We start from the raw sequence: 22,734 nt of genomic DNA on the forward strand, positions 1-22,734 counted from the left end.
ACCTATTCGGGCTTTAAAATGCCTAATTTCAACACTAAAATGCACTGCACTTATTTAAACACTAATGAACTGAAATCACTAATGTGCGTTTGGCGTCACGATACAGTGAGCAGGATGTTTTGCTGATTGATGGCCAGTCAAACAACAAAAGCGTCCTTTTCCCCTTTTCGCTTCCGCCAAGGAGGATGGAATGAAAGTTAAACAGATGGAAAAACTTTCAGCACACAATAAATACCACACATGCAAAATGCACATGCACAAAACACAGTTCACTTAAATAACTTAAACTGGTATCAAAGTTTACGATGTCACAATTATTCCTGATATCCTAAGGCTGTGCAAAAAGTTCACGATATCCTAGGTTGTTCAAGATATCCCACAAAGCTGACACCAAATTATGTGGCGGGCCGGCGGTATGCGTTTGCTTAGACCGGCACCCACACAAGAGAGTTTTGTAATTTCCCAAAATACTTCTATTTAGTCAACCAAAGTTTCTGCAAAACACCAACTATAACTCGAGCGGTAAAGTTATACTGGAAACAGGAACTCAGCTAACAAAACAGTCTGAAGAATCTTAGTATTACACGGTAGCGTTGGCCGTGGCCAAGACTTATCTTCTAATGGAAACAATGGAATCGTTATCCTGATTAAGGTTTTATAACCAAACAATCTTTTGGGATATCTCTTGAAACAAAACTCGACAAATATGTTCCTTGCAGTAAGCCTGCAGTTTATTGGCTCTAAGCAAATTACAAGAACCAGAGCCGGGGCGATAGTGTAAGTACTGTGTCTATATATAAGAGAGTTTAACTTACGTGGCGACGTTCCAATAGGTAGTAAAAATAACTCACTGAATGTCACTGAATAAAACAAACTAACTGTAGCACTTTTCACAAATAAAACAAAACTGCACTAGACTGGGAGGGCACGAATCAGTCCTAGTGGGTAGGTAGGTAAGAGGTATACTATTTGATCTACCGGTCTGCGAACAGACATCAAATAGGGTAGGCTACCAGAGGTTAGGAACAGGTTACCGTTTGATCTACCGGTCTGCGAACAGACATCAAACAGGGTAGGTGTAAAGGTTACCGTTTGATCTACCGGTCTGCTAGGCAGACATCAAACAAAGTTGGTTACCAGAAGGAATTAAGGTTACCGTTTGATCTACCGGTCTGCGAACAGACATCAAACAAGGAAGGTGTAAGGGTTTACCGTTTGATCTACCGGTCTGCGAACAGACATCAAACAGGGAGTCACTATTTGATTACCGGTGCGTTTTAGGCCAGCTAAGCAATAAACTTAGAGTCTGTCAAAACACACATCAAATAGGGGTGCGACAGAACTTTAGCCGTCAACTTCCTAAGTTTGCCAGCAGTTTCTGGAGCGAGTCCGGGCTGAAGCGAAACTTGCGGAAGTAGATTGCCAAGTTCGGAAGGAGGTAACTTTAGCCGTCAGTTTCCTAAGCAGACCAGCAATTATGGGAGAACCCTGGCTGAACCGTCTTGCTTTCAGAAACAGATTGCCAAGTTACTGTGAGGATTAGGTAGGGTAGTACTTTGACCGTCAGTTTCCTAAGCCGACCAGCAATTATGGGAGAACCCTGGCTGAGCCATCGAGCTTTCAGAAACAGATTGCCAAGTACTGGGTAAACCAAGGTAGTGAGGTAGGTAACCAAGAGATTGAGTAGGCAGGCCTCCGTAGAGGCAGAGAGGTTTGAAGGCAGAGGGATGGACAACTAGAGACTTCTTCGTGATAAGTTCCTGAACTGAGACGTACCTAACGAATTGCGTACTCCTCGTAGTCTGCACGTCTCTGAGGGGTTCAGGAGAGGGACGTTGTCCGACGAGAGAGGCCAAAACACGCGTTTTTAAGGGCCTCGGTCGGAGGTGCAAGCGGCACCAATTTACGGTCTGTGTGCAAAATAGTAACGTGAGCAAACGTTGCACTAGGACCGTAAGGTCAGAGGTTGAGCATGCGTGGAGATCTAAAAAGTACCTAGGGCGGAGCCCGAAGGGGACCCGTATCCTGAAAAGAAAGATTATTGGCTTTGCACACGGTACGGGTGCACAAGGAGCTCGGAAGAGTTCCACTCTGAGGGGCGGAGACGCTAGCTATTGGAACGAGCCATGCCATTAACATCTAGATTGGCTAGAACAAGGTGCCTTGGGCGGAGCCAGGCAAAAGATAAGATTGTGTGTGTGCGCATGCGTGTGCATGTGATGTGTAGTCCTTGAATTTATGTGTGTGAGCCCCTTTCTCTGGAAGAATGAGGTTACATCGAGATATTACAGAGAATTGTACAAATAGTATCTTATACTATAAACATATATTAAAACATAAAAGATTTCAAGTAATAAACTTGAAAGGTTTTATACATAATGAACTCAAGACCCTTCGACAGTTTATCTTACTTGTTTTAGACCAAAGACATACATATATATTTAATGCCTCGAAGAACGAAAAAGAATCTTCCTTTTAGAAGCAAAAATGACATTTAAAAAGATACACAATCTATATGGATTTCCTTAACAGTATTCTACCACTAATAATAATAATAATAATAATAATAATAATCTAACTTGTTAAAAGACTACATAAATATAGAAAAAAAACTAAGCTTCCGTATCGAACCAGAAGGGGAGAATGTTTATCTTAACTGCTGTTGACCTACAGGTCAGACAGGGGGAACTTGTGAAGGCAGACAGAATGTCTGGTTTCCAGCTAGGGAAAAAAAGAACACTCAACACGAATTTGTATTTTTAAAGAAGTAAATGAATACGAATTCTGTTGCAGGTTTTTAAAAATAAAAAAAAAGAATATTTATTCGCAAAAAGAAATGGCGAATTTGCGGTCCCACTACATTATTATGCACATGTGAAAAATATTGCACCAATTTTATTGCGAAGGAGAAATACGAGGTGTGTTCAAAACGTATCGAACCTTTCATTGGCACAAATATATTTATTGATTTGGAATACGAAACACTAATGCTCTTCAAAGTAGCCTTCCTGGTAATGCATACATTTCTCCCAGCGCTTCAGCTATTGTTGGAAACATTTCTGGAACGCAGTTTTTGGAATGATGAACAACCGTGCCGTCGCCTTCCGCATGATGTCTTCTCTTGACTCAAATCGGGTCCTTTTTAGGGCATTTTCAGCTTGGAGAAATAACCAAAAGTCACACGGAGCCATATCGGGTGAGTAGGGAGACTGACGACACGAAGGAATGTTGTGTTTGGCGATGAAAGCCTGAATCAAATTTTGCGGACACACTCCTCATGCCCAAATTCTCGTTCAAAATTGAATGTACCGATCCGATTGAATGGTTTCCCCTTGGGTATCGCCAAGCTTTTGGCAAAATTTGATGCAAAATCGCTCCTCAAGTTTTTCTGTCATTTTACAAAAAACGGAAATCTGACGACTGCTCACTACACGTCTACATACATTGGGCGACTGCCAGCGACTGACGTTTTCTGCGGGCGGGAAAAAAATTCACGACTGCGTATGAATATCCCCTCTATATCTACAATGAACAAAGTTTCCCGCGCTTCATTGGTTTACGCGGGAAAAAATAAGTTTCGATACTTTTCGAACACACCTCGTACACTTCAACCTTCAAGAAAAAGTGAAGCGCCTACTTCTGAAAAACAACTTGTGAAGAGAGTATTTCATTTACTTATTTCTCTTACTTAAAGAAAGAATTTCCATAGAAGGTCACCAATCTAGCAGCGCAGTTGAATACATTGAAAACTAATGTTGTCAACGGCTCGAGCGGCTTGGCTCACAGCTGAGTCATTATCGAGCCGAGCCAAAATCTCACCCAACCGAGCCGGCTCGAGCTCTCGGCTCATTTGGATCGAGCCGAGCCGATGGCTCACCCCAACCGAGCCGGCTCGAGCCGATGGCTCACCTGAGCTAAGCCGATGGTTCATCGCAACCGAGCCGGCTCGAGCCGATGGATCAGATGAACCGAGCCGAGCTGAGCCGGAGCTCGAGCTAAACCAATGGCTCAGGGCTCGAGCCAAGCCGGTTGACATCACTATTGAAAACGATACCAGAGGCATTTAAACTGTCTGCAGAAGCTCTCTGCTCCCAGAATATAAGATGACGTTCTTTTTATCTCTAATTCGTTTTAGTATAGTTTATTCAATGAATTCTCCTCTTTATATTTATTATTTTAAATTAATTTAGAAATTCAGGATATTTCAGCGACAGAATGCATAAGAAGCCTACTAAGACTTCACTAGCTGTAATGCAAGAAATAACTTGAACAGGGCAATACAATAGTGGTAATTAATCTTACCTCTTTCCTTATTTGAAGTTTCCAGCTGACTCTATTGTAAGTGAAAAATGGCGCATTGCTTGGTGGATATAATTTCGTCTTCATGTTCTCCAAATTCTTATCGTAATCACGGTCTATGATTAAGGGTGCTGTGTCAACCGGCTTCAAGAATTCCGACGACTCTTCAACTGAAAATAAAAATACATTTTGTCAACATTAGGTATATATTTTATAAAATGCCTTCAACAAAAGCATTAAGAAAATAAATGTTATACAGCATAGAAAAAATAAAAAGATTCAAATATATATATTGGGCACCATAAAGTCTCTTTGCTCAGAAGAAGTATTTTTCTTCACATATTAGAGAAAGATACTTTGTGCCCCATCCTGTACATATCGTTAACAATTTGACGGAGGGTCGTATCTCAAAATTTCACTTTTTCAGACATAAAGAAAAAAATATAATTCCACACAGGAGAAAAAAGTTAAAAATGCAATAATTGATCAGAAATTCCACATAATTATTATCTGGAATAAGTGACAAGTTATTACATATTTAACTGCTTTCCTGTCCCGTAATTATTATTTCTTTCTTTATGTCTGAAAAAGCGAGATTTTGAGATACGACCCTTCGTCAAATTGTTGATATATATAAACACATTCTGAATACTCTAATACATTACGTTTCTTCTGTGCGGGTTCTACTTATAAATAGTCCCTTGCGGCCGTGTGCACCAACGAAGTACAACTGTCGAGGGTCATAACCAAGCTCGGTGAAAATGTCTATTGCACCAACAAGGTTCAAGGTTAAGCCTCGGTCAAATAGTGGATAAACTTGGTTTTAGCTTGAACGGTCGAATTTGAAGGTTTAAACTTCGTTAATCCAAGTCAGTCTGTTTACATTCAATAATGTCTTTGTGTTTTTCCACTAATGAAATTACAATACATTTCTCGTGTTCGGAAAAATTTTTTGCTCGTGGTTTCATTATTTTTCCCATCAGAATTACGATCACTGAAATTAGGCTGCTCACAACTCTATGCACACAAAAGTCGAAAAGATCGGCACGCGGTATGCTTTGTTTATTTGTTACTTTGTTAAACGAAGATTAGAGACAAAAGACGACAACCAATCACAGTCGATTTTACAAACTGACCGAAGTTTAATTAAACGAGATGTACAAGTTTGAATGGTGCAACAGAACTCCTGGAATCACGTTTAAACTTGAAAGTTTAATGTTGAACGCGTTTGAGTGAACGCTCGTTTAAACTTCGTTGGTGCATACGGCTGTCTGTGAGCGTAATAAACCGAGATCATATTTATTTATAAATTTAATATTTTTATTTTATTTATTTATTTATTTATTTATTACTTGTCGAGAATTTTAGTTATAACTCAAGGCTATGGAAACATTCGGAAACCTACGAGCTATCGGTACAATAGTAAAATTAAATCACTTCAAAATTATAAGATATCAATCGGTACAATATTAAAAATAAATCACTTCAAATTTATAGGAAAACAACTAACACACACACACACACACACACACACACACATATATATATATATATATATATATATATATATATATATATATATATATATATAATACAATTTTTTTCACTTGTAAGACTATTACACCAGCGTTTCTCAACCGCTGAGCCCTGGCAGTAATTACATTGGACAGCATCAGAATTTTCTTAATTGGTTAGTTTTCTTAACATTTTTTTCAACTCACTACATATATATTGCAACACAGTATATAGAGTTACACAACACAGTATATAGTTGCATATTTCGCAAGCTTGTATCACAGTCTACTACAATGCCAAGTTTGATCCAGATCGGATGACTTCGGTTGAAATCGTATGATATCTATTGTCCTTGTTATTAATTTTTCAGAGAAAATCAAATGAAAGATGAAAAATTACGTCATAACTAGTTATTAATAGTTATATTAGTTTAATACTATCTTTTACTTTTAGACAATAGAAGAAAACTATTTGAGAGCAAATTTTCCCGACCGGACATCAGTATTATTAAAATTAAAATTTACTGGGCCAACGTTTCACAAAGTTATGCAGTGTTACAAATCACGCTACTAATATAATAAAAAAATTAACCGTATCTGCAGGCAATAATAAATTTCCTATTAATATTGAAACACCTTCAACTTTGAAATAATGTACAGTACATTTGTATATACTTGCACTTTAGATACTATAACAATGTACAATCAGCAACAAAAGTTATTTCCGTTTGGTAAAATTTATTTTGGGAATAACGGTGGTACGGCTGGAACGCACAGAAAATTACATTTTTTTTTAATTTACTGAAAACTGTACTCAAATTGTCCTTCCATTCTGAAGTTACTTACGAAACTAATTTCCTCAAACGAAAGAACTTTTTTCGCTGACTGTACAGCACATTTGTACATACTTGCGATTTAGATACTATAACAATATCTGTGAACTACTAAAAGATTTCGTGTTCATTCAACATTCGGGAAATGCAAGGAAGACAGTGAAGGAATGTGTTAAAAAAAAAAAAAAAAAAAAAAAGGACTTACTTTCGATTCGTTCCATCTTTTCCGTATGATGCGTGGATACCGACGATCTTCTGTCTCTGTCAATTCGTTGTACACTGTAGCCATGATCTCTGGAATGCTTGAGAGGCTGAATTGGAGGGGGTGGCGAACGGGGGTGAGGTATTACTGGTGTGTTGCTGAAACAGCAAGAAAAGACATTTTAATTCTAAGATCTTTAAAAGTTCAACATGAACACAAATATATATCTAATTATATGAGATTCAAAGAACGAAGCCAATGTGCACTGAAAAATAAAATATAAATTACTGTCCTGATTTATATTAAGGTAACATACTATCTAAATAACTAACGAAACGTTCTGTTGAACTTTCAATTATTTACAGATTTTCTCTAGGAAAAAGAAAAAAGAAAAGGAAGAAAGAACTAAGACAAATACAGATCCCATATACAGGGTGAACCTGAAAGATGTGCACAAACTCTGGGAGGTAATTCGTGACATCAAAAGAAGACAAAAAAAAGTCTTCTTGCATTTTGTCGAATTCCGCGATGTGCAGAAGTGACAGGGGTACCAACTAGGAAATGAAACTCGAATTCTCACAATTGGAACGGAATAGAAAGATGTGCTCAGCGTTTGTGCACATCTTTCAGGATCACCCTGTATAATGATTTTTTCTTCTTCGTTCTGTTCTCATTTCCTTGATCAGATCTCGTAAAAGGTTATCAATGCAATATCTTCAGTGACAGTAATTTCATTTAAATTAATAAAACAGACTTTATTATTCTTGTACATCTATCTTGTGAAAGTTTTCAGAAACTCTTCTGTTCCCTATGTCGGTCACGATGTACGGAGAGAAAAAAAAAAACTAATACCGAAACATAACTTACTCCTAATAATCAAAATTAAATTACAGATTTTATAACTTTGTCATACGAAAACAAAATATAATCACTATCTAGAAAGCATTAACTCACATAATTCATAAAAATTGGAACATACAAAATTATAAAATATAACTGAAAACAGAACATCGATGAGCATTCACTGGCCATCAACCAATTACACAGTATAAACGAAAAGAAGAGAAGAGTCCTTGAATTTTTTTATACAGTATAAATAAACAGGTACAATAGTCAGTTTTATTACAATAATTTAAATTAATTTAAATTCGTTATTACGAGGCGCGCTCAGAAAGTAAGTTTCCTTAAGATGGTAAACACAAAGACAGTATGAGATTGAAACATTTACTGCCACAAATACAGTACAAAGGACAATACCGTGGAATCAACATTTGTATTCTTATATTTGTAAAAATCAGCCGCCTGGGAGTAAAACAAGTATTGACGGCCCTCTGTAATTGTTCATCACTATTAAAATCCTTACCGGACAGGATTTCTTTATGTATAAGGAAACATAAAAATCGCTTCGAGTAAGATTCAGGCTATATGGTGGGTGGTCAAATTAAAACTGTAAAAGGGAAAGTCGTCGTTGCCATAGAAACTACCGTTTCCATAACAACGAATCCTGTCACTTCTTGTCAGTCTAAAACTGTTTGAAGAAAAGAATAAGTCGTAAGTGGGAACCCTTCACCCCTGGTGGGGATGTTCATGAAGCTATCAGCTTATGTCTAATTACGTTGGAATATATTAGCCGTTTCTTAATTTTGAACATATTAGATTCGATCGAAACGAGAAAACTTTTTATCGGACTTCTAAAGAGAATGAAATAAAATAACTAAATACATGACCGTGTTTATTACATCTAGGATTCCCAGTCACGACCCCCTTTTCAGTTTTATTAAAAAATAGAAGAAGAAGATGAAGAAAGGAAAAGGAAAATAGAAAAGGAAAGAGGTAAAGTAAGAAGGTGATAAAGAGGAAGCTGTTACTGAATATTTTGAAAAATATGGTAAAGAAAAGTGAATAATTATCGAATTCCAATAGCTATTGGGTTAATATTTGGTATTAAGGTGATCAAGGGTAGACACATGTTAACCCATACATCCCCGATCTAGATCCATTTAACCCTAACTACCAAATTATCCCGATCTAGATCTGAGATAGATGAGAAAGTTTAATTCTACAGTTTATTCAATATTTCCACTAATATCCAATATTTGAAAAATAAACGACGAAGTTGATGGCATGTTAGAATCGACCACAAAGAAAAAAAAAATCAGAGTATTACATATTCGTAGAAGATTTTGACTCTCACAGTTCTCCCATGCTGATCATTCGTTCAGGCTACTTCAGTCCTTTTTACTTCCTTCATAGAGCCAACTTAAGTTAGTATTAACATTCAATGAGTTTAATTGATAACTACCATTAATTATAATAAATCACACATATATGTCAAAATAATGGATGCACTTAATACTAAACCTACATTTCACTCACACACACATTCATACAGGACAATGTATACTTCGGGTTGTATTTAGTTAAATTAAACTAACCTAACTACATTACTATATACATTTATTACATTTCAATAGAAGAAAAATTAGTTGGACATAACAGGGAAAAATTTAATACATGGAAAGAATGTTTCATTAACATGCATAGAAATTCGCTACTTGCAACAAGATCAAATAACACATTTCTCTTCCTATATATATATTAAAAGTTGAATTACATGAAAGAGAATTTGACAAAAAAAAATGAAAAAAAACAAAAATAAGGAGATTCACAGATCAATACATTTAGGATTCATTGTAATGAATATATATATATCATTGCGGAAAACGAAAAAAAAAATATATATATATATATAATTGGTTAATCATTCTAAAAAAAAAAAATACTTTAATAGCATTTTATTAGGTCTCTGTCCCAAGAGGAGACATTTCGACGATTTTATGAGTCTCTGTTCTCACATCGATAATAGCTCCTTTTTCCAACTCTCTTTTGCACTGTGGTTTGTGTCCATGAGAGTGTTTAATTGTTTTTGTTTTAGCTATAGACAAATAGTCGCTTCATATCACATATATATTTATATTTCTCATTTTGTCACTCGACGCACTCAATATAAAATTTCAAAGTTTATCAAGGTTAAAAAAAATTTTGAATCCAGTTACAGACATTGAGAACATATTTCCATATTCCGGTATTCACATTAAGTTATCAACTAAACTTCTCTTCATTAAATTTAAGACCAGTGATTTTCTTTATAGTATAGATCTTGTAGTCAAAAGATTCTAGTCACTGAATAGTTAAATTTCTGATCGTAGGGGAAGGATTTGTTTCATGGTTTACTGATGGAAGATTCGTTGGTGGGGCACACTGTTTCGTAGGCTATTAATTTCACTTTGATCTTGCGAAATAAATTTGGATGAGGATTAGGGTTATTTTACTTATCTTACGACCTGCTACTCGTTTTACTTACATGCGGTATTTAACATTATATTCAACTTTAATAGTTACAGACATCAGTAATCACTCAACAAAATGTAATTTATTACAATATACGCGGTAACACTATATGTCACAAATAGTTGGTAAAGGTCGGGTGTCAAAAACCTATGGCAACCTAAACAAAACCAGGGTAAATACCGAGCCCATTACATACATACTCATATATATATATATTCATATTATTCAATACAATAAATTTCACTTTAATATCCATCGTAGTATTTCGTCGACGTTTAAATTCTACATAACCGTTCATATTCGACAAGTATTCATATTTTATAAATATTTATATTTTATTGGCTCAAAGACAAAAACAAAAACCCTGACTATCAAAAATTCACTTTTTTTTTTCATAAAGTTGCAACATTGTAATTTATATGTATAAACCCGATAATCAATAATCATTTTCAATTTACTAAAGATCCGCGTAGATATATAAAAAATAGTTGACATAAGAGGTGGAAATGCAACAAAATGAGCAGGCACGTAACTTTTAAAACTATGTAAGCACATATATAGATGTATATATAAAAAAATCAATGTTATTGGAAACTAGTGGGCCCAGACTACTAATACATACACACTATATGACCAATCAATAGAAATAAAAACCAGTAATCAGTTGTCAATGGATATAATTTGTATGATCCATGAATAACGAATGTTTCTAGGAATCCGAAAGCATAGTGTACCTTCCCGTCAATTTCTCCAGTGGTGGATTGAATATCGCGAAAATGGTCCCGAGATGTGCTGCAATACCTCCACGAATTGCATCCCTCGATGTCTCAGTTAGTACATACGATCGAAATAGGTGATATGAAATATTGTACGTTTTCATGAGTTTCAGAAACCGGGGGGGGGGGGAGGTTGAAAAAGTAAAAAAAAAAAAAATCTCGAAGTAATGAAGACAGAGAGAGATAGAGAAGAAGGAAGACGAAGAAATAGTGGCGCCAAAGACTTAAGTGGGAAATAACTAACGCTACAAAGACAGAAATCGAATTTCGCTCTCAACAAAATCCATAGCCAAAATATTCTTAACATGCCAAAAGGGTGGTCTACTCAAATACGCAGACTCAAGGAACGCCCTGCTGCCAAGGATGCAAGTTCTGTGTCCATCAGATCCCAATCCCACAAGAGTTTGGTTGTAAGATTGAAATCCGATCCCCGTATCCGGCCCAAACCAGCAGGTTCCCGGAAATCGTCCGGAAGGTTAGAGAAGGCGCTAATTTAGAATTTCAAGAAAAAAAAAAAAATCATCCGACCTCTTGAAAACTAGAAGATTCCAGAATAGGGATGAAATTAGAGTAATAGCTAAGGTATCCCTAATTAGTAATTCGCCAAAATTAAAAAAAATTAAATAAATAAACTGAATTTTGGATCGGTGATTTCAATTACCGAAACATCACCGATAGCTACCCTACGCAGACACGCCACCGTCTGGGACGTCGTTAATTTCCCTCATCTAATTAAACTAAGAAAAGAAATGAAAATACTTAAAGGGACTAGGGGTCGACATCCGGGTACGCTAATGACATGAATATTAATTTAGTAGCAGTTAATTTAATCGGATAGTCCGAACTGAGTTATATGAACACTGCACAATAAATAAATAAGGTAAGCAACAAAAAAAAAAAAATCTCGGAGAGGCAATGAATGCTAAAGGTACAAATGACCGAAACCTGTACTTTTCGATGATCACAGGATATAGCAGTTGGTTTTCTTAATTATCATTTCTGTCAACCTTTAGAAGTAATTCCCACATGATGCTACTCTATCTATTGAAAGGCTTAAGATCTGGGGCTGTTGTTAGGAGGTACATAAATGCAAAGTAACACACAATTCCCAACTATAATTTACTATCCAAGTAGCAAACTCGGTTGGATGAATGCACTGGTGTGGAAGTCAAAACGCGAGAGATTTTTTTTTTTCTCTTTCTTTCTTCGTAAACATATTCATATTTTCACTATATAAAATTCACTAGGCCTATCCATTTAAATATAGGGGTCATCATTTCATTCATATTATATATCATATTATTAACATATCATTACATTCATTCATTATCTACTAATTTTCGCACGAAGTAATATTTTATAAACACCCTATTTCGTACATTTTACACGCAGGCCATACACATATTTACATTACGCAGTAATGAATATATATATATATAACTATCACAATCTATCACGCTCAAACCACCACACGATCACATTCATCGAACCACGTACTCTTTATTTCGAAGCACCCAAATTGTATTTACCTTGCAGGTTTTTTTAAAAAAAAAATCATACATGGATTTACGGAAAGTTAAATTGTCAACGATTAATCTATTTCTGATTTGTTGATAAAACTGAAGCAACAATGGAATTTTCTACAGCCACGGGAAAAGAGAATTTAATACTACATTTTTAAACGAACAGTAACAGCATATGGACTTTACTTCTATTAAGAAAATAGGTGTTCTTTATTTCAGCGGATTATTCATTAACTACTGGACCTAGCAAGCTGAAATTTTCAGTACAGTAAGATCTCATGCTATTTTATACGAAGGTATACTCATCCGAACCGAAAACCATGTCCAATGAAAGTAATTTTTGAATAAATGACTAAAATCCAACAACCTAGATCACTAAGTTATGCGATGTCGTATTGTCAACAAACAATTGAGTACCGAAACCGGACGCTGTGGCGCTGTAGTGGAGGCATAATTTACCGTGTACTGAAATCTATACTTGTACTCATTAATCAGAAATTTAATATTTACTCTGGTTTATTTCTGTTAGGAAAATGGTACTAAATTAACACATATTTATACACTGTCCTAACCGAAAATTCACACACTCACACAAAACTACTAACTACATACACCACTGTTAGTACTATACATAAAGACAACTAACTAAAATAAACATGCACCATTTAGTTACATGCATGTTGACGAAAATAACCTAACACATTAAATTTAAAATACATTACTCCCTCGTCGATATATACAGTCGGCTCTATTTAATTTAAAGGGGGTCAAAAATGAGAAAGGTAACACTAGGTCTAATTGACCTGACCAATTGTTTACATAATGATTGCCAAAAATTGGTGCCCTGGGGGCACCTTAACGAGGTTTATGGAGGGACCCTTCCCCTGAGAGGGGAAAAGGCCCTAAAACAAACAATAACTAACCCATTCCCCCGCTAGAACTGGTTCAATTCAGAAAAGGGGATAGGAGCCCCTTTTTGTTAGCTTAAGCTGCCATTCCGAAAGTTAACATTGCAACTATGAAACCTACTGTGTACATGCACTTACTGACTAATAAAAAAAATCACATTTACTATACGCACTATAATATATGTACGAAACCAGGTCGTATTGTCCCTAATCCCTAACTGAGTTTTAACAGATCAAAAATCACTTTCCTATATTGTCTATTCTTTGGCTTGGATAACGAGCAATATGGCGTCTGTAAAGCTGGTTCCCATTTCTCCTTTATTTTTTACAGTTCACTTCACGAAAAATGTAAGTTTGTCAGCTCCTAAATCATTATACGGCGTTTATCAATGAAATTAACTGGATATTACCTTGAGATAGTTAGAATTTCCATCCTTTTACCGCAGATATGTAGAAGAAGACATCACGGGCTGCTCCTCGTAGTGTGTCCTTTATTATTCTAATAACATTGCGCCGAAAAAGCCAGAGGTAGGAGAATTCCTCCAATCAGAAAGAAAACTTTAGCCGCGGAAATTACAAAGCGAATGGAAATTTGGTAAATCCAGATATAACCGGATCTGAAAGTGACTATGGACTAGTGAGAGGGGGTGAGGGAAAGATTAGGTACCTGGCCAAAATTTACATTGGTCTGAAATTAAGGAAATTTATATCCAATAACGGAACTATGTTTCGGTATGACGTCAGAATGGTAAACCTTGTAACTATTCAAGTTATATATCCGGAAATGGGATTTACACTTAATCAAAATATAAATAAATATATTATACAGTGGGAATATGGTTACTAACGAAACCTTTGGGTTCATTATATTTAATTCGAAGTAGAGAGAGTAAATAAATTGTGTAACTAAACCGAAATTGAATTAAAAAAAAAATTACTAGGTACAGGGTGCGTAAAAAAAAATTGCCATTACTTTCAACTGTAATGGTACATTACAGTTTTCCCCGGCCCATTAACAAAATTTTGTTAGAATAACAAAATTTTGCTAATTGGGAATACTAACTAATGATGCTTGTTAAATTAACACACTCATTCATCCCATTCACACGTTACCAGTCACTCTAGGACAGTGTATTATATCTACTTGGGGTATTGCGCGAGTAATTCATTACGTTTATCTTCTGTACAATTGAAAATCTTTAAATTTCGAAAATTGTGAGTTCCGATACTTTTTTTTTTTCAGTAGTGTTCATATAGCAATAGAACGGACAGAAGTTCTAACTGAGACATCAACAGAGACAACTCGTGAGGCTTCACTCGCCGACTAGCATTAGGATCTAGTTTCTCGACTATCACTCCCATTTAATATTGTTCTAGGCTCACCGTTACCACGCACTTGCGAAGGGACTGAATTCTGGGGTCGATTTACATTATTGTTACTATTATTGTTATTATTATTGCCCTGACTATTACCGTTCTCCCTTCTTCCGTACGTCCTGTTAAAATTCCTCCTGGTGTTATCGCCCCTGTCCGGGTTCGATGCCATGTTGGTACGGTCATAGGGACGATAACTCCGGCGATTGTTGAACATGGGCCGATTCCTAAATAGTCGCCGGCCATTATTGTTGTTTTCTGAGCCATACCCACTAGGATAACGAGATCCAGCTTGGGTATAACTCAGGAAATCTGTCTGGCAACTTGCCGTTACCTTCGTCTTCGTCGGTTTTAGAATCTTTGCCTGTCGGGCGAAGTATCGTTTTGGTGGACCACCAACTTCCTTACCGCACAAGGCAGCTAAACGTGAGGTGACTTCTCGCACCGTTTGGCACAAGTGGGACGCTATGGCCCGGGACTCATCGGGTGGAAGAGCGTTAACTATAATATCTACCAGTTCGGCCTGAGAGGGATGTTCAGCTATCTGATAATATAGTTCGATAATTTTCCAAGCATAGTCCACGAGGGATCCATACTTGGAGCGATCATACCGGAGTGATTGTAAGTTTCTTTTTTGGAGTCGTTCGATGTGCTCATTACAATATTCTTCTTTGAAAAGAATCAAAAAATCACCGAACGTCCGGATTTGGTATTTAACCGAGGCAAACCATGCGCCCGAAGCGGCGATCAAACATTTTTCAACTATTTGTAGGCGTTCTCCATCAGTAAGTTTGTACATGTCTAGATATTGCTGCAATCTTCGCAGAAAAACTCTAGGTAACCCGTTAGTAATGTTCCCATCGAAAGTGGGAAAACGTTCAATATCCCGGAGGGAAACTTTAGAGCTCATACTATACGGGGCAGGAAAAGAATCTAGTGGAATCAACGCATTATCCTGAGCGGTTGGGGTTGTCACCGGATTTGCCACCGACGAAGTGGTCACTGAACTGAACGCTCCCATATGACCAAGAGAGGTTTTGTAATTTGTGTTGACCATGTAAGGTTCGAATTTAGGACCCACCACTGCAGTAACTGACGGTCCGGCACATCTCCTTTCCCCTCCTGGCAGCACGCTGTAAGATTGTACCATTCCAAAAGTAGAGTGAGCATTTACGCTAGTGACTGTTGTAGTCACAACACTCGACTGCATCGGTACATCGAAATTACTCAACCATGATTTCGAGGTTGGCTGATGCGGGGGACAATACATGGTTGTGTCCCGTGCATCAGGCAACACTTGACTCTTACCCGGGAGGACATTACTTGTTTCTGGGAAAATTTTCCCTGGAGAACCGCCATCAGGAAAAGGATAGGAGATATCAGACTTGGCGATTTGCAATTTAGTAATATTCCCCTTAATACTGTCTACTTCGGTTTGAATTCGACTAATTCTTTGATCAACCGACTCTAGTTTAGTTTCTATTGATAGGTCTGATATTACAACATTCAATCTACTTATTTCAGCCTGCTGCTGTTCAACTTTTTGTTCGATGTCTCCAAATCTTTTGTTCGTACTCTCAAACCTTACATCTATTTCGTTTAATTTTTTATTTGTTTCGTCTCTGAGCTGCTCGGTAGACTGTTGGGCCCGGTATCTAACCTGCTCTAGTTCCGTAGACGTTTGCTCTTTCAATTTGCTAATCGAAGAAGCAAAGTCTAAACAAATCTGGTCAAATTTGTTGTTTAATACCTTGAATCGAGCGTCGGTCTCTCGTTTCGAGGTATCAAACTTCTCATTTATCTCACGCCTTAAGTTTTCACTATTCTGGTCTATTTTAACTTCCATGTTAGTGAATTTTTCATGCATCATTTCCATCATCTGGCGAATTAATGCAGACGTGTCAGACCCTCCAGATGACATTCCTTCCTTCGGGTTTGCCGTCTGATCCCGAGAATCACTGTGATTTTCATTTTTTTCCTCATCGTCGAGGTCAGATATCTCCGCTGGAGATATTTGGCCTCGGTCCTTTTCACAGTCCTCACAATATTTTTCTATTTCGCCGGTTTGCACCTTTTCTGCATTTTCCGCAGTATCATCTAAATTGGAACAAGCAAAGTGGATCCATTTTTGTCCACAACCGGTGCATCTAATTAATCTTCGCGGGGCGCGAGATCTTTTCTCTTTTTCATTTAATGTGCATTGAGTGCACGTGATTTCACACTCGCCCTGTGACACCACAACCTTTTTTGTTGCCATAGCTTTGAGACACTTTACACTTTACAAAAGACAAGATATATATAGCAAAAATACACATATACTATAAAATACTTATTTGCTATCCAGACAAGTATTATTCATGACTTAAAGGACTCCCATTCTCTTTCCTTCCTTGAAACCCTTCTAGCGTTTAATTCTAATTTTAGAAAAATTTGGACACTCCTTCTCTTTCTCCCCCTTAGAAAAGGAAACAAAAATGACAAAGTAGCCAACGACTCTACTTATTTCATTTGACTATAAAATTTCTCTTATTAATTTCAATGTTGTAATCAATTCAACATGCCTTCAACCTCACTCTTTGACATTCTTAAAAAAAATTTCAAATCTATCGGTTGCCATTTAAAATGAGATCCGTTGCCATGGAAACAAACGTTGCCATAACAACCATTCTTATCGCGGTTCACCAATTCAAACTGATTGGCATGATAACTGGTATTATTCAATAAGCATTTTCAGATCCGTTACCACAGTAAACATGGTTACCATAGCAACAATCCTGTCACGTGTCGCCACTTTAAAACTGAAAAAAGGGGGGGAGGGGCCGTTGCCATAGAAACTACCGTTTCCATAACAACGAATCCTGTCACTTCTTGTCAGTCTAAAACTGTTTGAAGAAAAGAATAAGTCGTAAGTGGGAACCCTTCACCCCTGGTGGGGATGTTCATGAAGCTATCAGCTTATGTCTAATTACGTTGGAATATATTAGCCGTTTCTTAATTTTGAACATATTAGATTCGATCGAAACGAGAAAACTTTTTATCGGACTTCTAAAGAGAATGAAATAAAATAACTAAATACATGACCGTGTTTATTACATCTAGGATTCCCAGTCACGACCCCCTTTTCAGTTTTATTAAAAAATAGAAGAAGAAGATGAAGAAAGGAAAAGGAAAATAGAAAAGGAAAGAGGTAAAGTAAGAAGGTGATAAAGAGGAAGCTGTTACTGAATATTTTGAAAAATATGGTAAAGAAAAGTGAATAATTATCGAATTCCAATAGCTATTGGGTTAATATTTGGTATTAAGGTGATCAAGGGTAGACACATGTTAACCCATACATCCCCGATCTAGATCCATTTAACCCTAACTACCAAATTATCCCGATCTAGATCTGAGATAGATGAGAAAGTTTAATTCTACAGTTTATTCAATATTTCCACTAATATCCAATATTTGAAAAATAAACGACGAAGTTGATGGCATGTTAGAATCGACCACAAAGAAAAAAAAAATCAGAGTATTACATATTCGTAGAAGATTTTGACTCTCACAGTTCTCCCATGCTGATCATTCGTTCAGGCTACTTCAGTCCTTTTTACTTCCTTCATAGAGCCAACTTAAGTTAGTATTAACATTCAATGAGTTTAATTGATAACTACCATTAATTATAATAAATCACACATATATGTCAAAATAATGGATGCACTTAATACTAAACCTACATTTCACTCACACACACATTCATACAGGACAATGTATACTTCGGGTTGTATTTAGTTAAATTAAACTAACCTAACTACATTACTATATACATTTATTACATTTCAATAGAAGAAAAATTAGTTGGACATAACAGGGAAAAATTTAATACATGGAAAGAATGTTTCATTAACATGCATAGAAATTCGCTACTTGCAACAAGATCAAATAACACATTTCTCTTCCTATATATATATTAAAAGTTGAATTACATGAAAGAGAATTTGACAAAAAAAAATGAAAAAAAACAAAAATAAGGAGATTCACAGATCAATACATTTAGGATTCATTGTAATGAATATATATATATCATTGCGGAAAACGAAAAAAAAAATATATATATATATATAATTGGTTAATCATTCTAAAAAAAAAAAATACTTTAATAGCATTTTATTAGGTCTCTGTCCCAAGAGGAGACATTTCGACGATTTTATGAGTCTCTGTTCTCACATCGATAATAGCTCCTTTTTCCAACTCTCTTTTGCACTGTGGTTTGTGTCCATGAGAGTGTTTAATTGTTTTTGTTTTAGCTATAGACAAATAGTCGCTTCATATCACATATATATTTATATTTCTCATTTTGTCACTCGACGCACTCAATATAAAATTTCAAAGTTTATCAAGGTTAAAAAAAATTTTGAATCCAGTCACAGACATTGAGAACATATTTCCATATTCCGGTATTCACATTAAGTTATCAACTAAACTTCTCTTCATTAAATTTAAGACCAGTGATTTTCTTTATAGTATAGATCTTGTAGTCAAAAGATTCTAGTCACTGAATAGTTAAATTTCTGATCGTAGGGGAAGGATTTGTTTCATGGTTTACTGATGGAAGATTCGTTGGTGGGGCACACTGTTTCGTAGGCTATTAATTTCACTTTGATCTTGCGAAATAAATTTGGATGAGGATTAGGGTTATTTTACTTATCTTACGACCTGCTACTCGTTTTACTTACATGCGGTATTTAACATTATATTCAACTTTAATAGTTACAGACATCAGTAATCACTCAACAAAATGTAATTTATTACAATATACGCGGTAACACTATATGTCACAAATAGTTGGTAAAGGTCGGGTGTCAAAAACCTATGGCAACCTAAACAAAACCAGGGTAAATACCGAGCCCATTACATACATACTCATATATATATATATTCATATTATTCAATACAATAAATTTCACTTTAATATCCATCGTAGTATTTCGTCGACGTTTAAATTCTACATAACCGTTCATATTCGACAAGTATTCATATTTTATAAATATTTATATTTTATTGGCTCAAAGACAAAAACAAAAACCCTGACTATCAAAAATTCACTTTTTTTTTTCATAAAGTTGCAACATTGTAATTTATATGTATAAACCCGATAATCAATAATCATTTTCAATTTACTAAAGATCCGCGTAGATATATAAAAAATAGTTGACATAAGAGGTGGAAATGCAACAAAATGAGCAGGCACGTAACTTTTAAAACTATGTAAGCACATATATAGATGTATATATAAAAAAATCAATGTTATTGGAAACTAGTGGGCCCAGACTACTAATACATACACACTATATGACCAATCAATAGAAATAAAAACCAGTAATCAGTTGTCAATGGATATAATTTGTATGATCCATGAATAACGAATGTTTCTAGGAATCCGAAAGCATAGTGTACCTTCCCGTCAATTTCTCCAGTGGTGGATTGAATATCGCGAAAATGGTCCCGAGATGTGCTGCAATACCTCCACGAATTGCATCCCTCGATGTCTCAGTTAGTACATACGATCGAAATAGGTGATATGAAATATTGTACGTTTTCATGAGTTTCAGAAACCGGGGGGGGGGGGGAGGTTGAAAAAGTAAAAAAAAAAAAAATCTCGAAGTAATGAAGACAGAGAGAGATAGAGAAGAAGGAAGACGAAGAAATAGTGGCGCCAAAGACTTAAGTGGGAAATAACTAACGCTACAAAGACAGAAATCGAATTTCGCTCTCAACAAAATCCATAGCCAAAATATTCTTAACATGCCAAAAGGGTGGTCTACTCAAATACGCAGACTCAAGGAACGCCCTGCTGCCAAGGATGCAAGTTCTGTGTCCATCAGATCCCAATCCCACAAGAGTTTGGTTGTAAGATTGAAATCCGATCCCCGTATCCGGCCCAAACCAGCAGGTTCCCGGAAATCGTCCGGAAGGTTAGAGAAGGCGCTAATTTAGAATTTCAAGAAAAAAAAAAAAATCATCCGACCTCTTGAAAACTAGAAGATTCCAGAATAGGGATGAAATTAGAGTAATAGCTAAGGTATCCCTAATTAGTAATTCGCCAAAATTAAAAAAAATTAAATAAATAAACTGAATTTTGGATCGGTGATTTCAATTACCGAAACATCACCGATAGCTACCCTACGCAGACACGCCACCGTCTGGGACGTCGTTAATTTCCCTCATCTAATTAAACTAAGAAAAGAAATGAAAATACTTAAAGGGACTAGGGGTCGACATCCGGGTACGCTAATGACATGAATATTAATTTAGTAGCAGTTAATTTAATCGGATAGTCCGAACTGAGTTATATGAACACTGCACAATAAATAAATAAGGTAAGCAACAAAAAAAAAAAAATCTCGGAGAGGCAATGAATGCTAAAGGTACAAATGACCGAAACCTGTACTTTTCGATGATCACAGGATATAGCAGTTGGTTTTCTTAATTATCATTTCTGTCAACCTTTAGAAGTAATTCCCACATGATGCTACTCTATCTATTGAAAGGCTTAAGATCTGGGGCTGTTGTTAGGAGGTACATAAATGCAAAGTAACACACAATTCCCAACTATAATTTACTATCCAAGTAGCAAACTCGGTTGGATGAATGCACTGGTGTGGAAGTCAAAACGCGAGAGATTTTTTTTTTTCTCTTTCTTTCTTCGTAAACATATTCATATTTTCACTATATAAAATTCACTAGGCCTATCCATTTAAATATAGGGGTCATCATTTCATTCATATTATATATCATATTATTAACATATCATTACATTCATTCATTATCTACTAATTTTCGCACGAAGTAATATTTTATAAACACCCTATTTCGTACATTTTACACGCAGGCCATACACATATTTACATTACGCAGTAATGAATATATATATATATAACTATCACAATCTATCACGCTCAAACCACCACACGATCACATTCATCGAACCACGTACTCTTTATTTCGAAGCACCCAAATTGTATTTACCTTGCAGGTTTTTTTAAAAAAAAAATCATACATGGATTTACGGAAAGTTAAATTGTCAACGATTAATCTATTTCTGATTTGTTGATAAAACTGAAGCAACAATGGAATTTTCTACAGCCACGGGAAAAGAGAATTTAATACTACATTTTTAAACGAACAGTAACAGCATATGGACTTTACTTCTATTAAGAAAATAGGTGTTCTTTATTTCAGCGGATTATTCATTAACTACTGGACCTAGCAAGCTGAAATTTTCAGTACAGTAAGATCTCATGCTATTTTATACGAAGGTATACTCATCCGAACCGAAAACCATGTCCAATGAAAGTAATTTTTGAATAAATGACTAAAATCCAACAACCTAGATCACTAAGTTATGCGATGTCGTATTGTCAACAAACAATTGAGTACCGAAACCGGACGCTGTGGCGCTGTAGTGGAGGCATAATTTACCGTGTACTGAAATCTATACTTGTACTCATTAATCAGAAATTTAATATTTACTCTGGTTTATTTCTGTTAGGAAAATGGTACTAAATTAACACATATTTATACACTGTCCTAACCGAAAATTCACACACTCACACAAAACTACTAACTACATACACCACTGTTAGTACTATACATAAAGACAACTAACTAAAATAAACATGCACCATTTAGTTACATGCATGTTGACGAAAATAACCTAACACATTAAATTTAAAATACATTACTCCCTCGTCGATATATACAGTCGGCTCTATTTAATTTAAAGGGGGTCAAAAATGAGAAAGGTAACACTAGGTCTAATTGACCTGACCAATTGTTTACATAATGATTGCCAAAAATTGGTGCCCTGGGGGCACCTTAACGAGGTTTATGGAGGGACCCTTCCCCTGAGAGGGGAAAAGGCCCTAAAACAAACAATAACTAACCCATTCCCCCGCTAGAACTGGTTCAA

The 22,734-nt window shown here is 35.9% G+C and overlaps 1 protein-coding gene across 10 annotated transcripts in view; it reads right to left on the bottom strand.

Moving 5' to 3' along the window:
- The window catches only part of Myo10A (unconventional myosin 10A), a 744,055-nt gene that overhangs the window by 240,435 nt on the left and 480,886 nt on the right, over positions 1 to 22,734 (bottom strand). For all 10 annotated transcript variants that reach the window (XM_081732073.1, XM_081732074.1, XM_081732068.1 and 7 more), the window contains 2 exons: positions 6,852 to 7,006; positions 4,303 to 4,469 (listed from right to left, as the gene is read on the bottom strand). In XM_081732073.1, the coding sequence (XP_081588199.1) occupies positions 4,303 to 4,469; positions 6,852 to 7,006 (322 nt within the window). The remainder of the gene's footprint in view (positions 1 to 4,302; positions 4,470 to 6,851; positions 7,007 to 22,734) is intronic.

This window comes from Thermobia domestica, chromosome 11, assembly GCF_964235325.1.
Source record: "Thermobia domestica chromosome 11, izTheDome1.hap1.1, whole genome shotgun sequence".
Lineage (NCBI taxonomy): Eukaryota > Metazoa > Arthropoda > Insecta > Zygentoma > Lepismatidae > Thermobia > Thermobia domestica.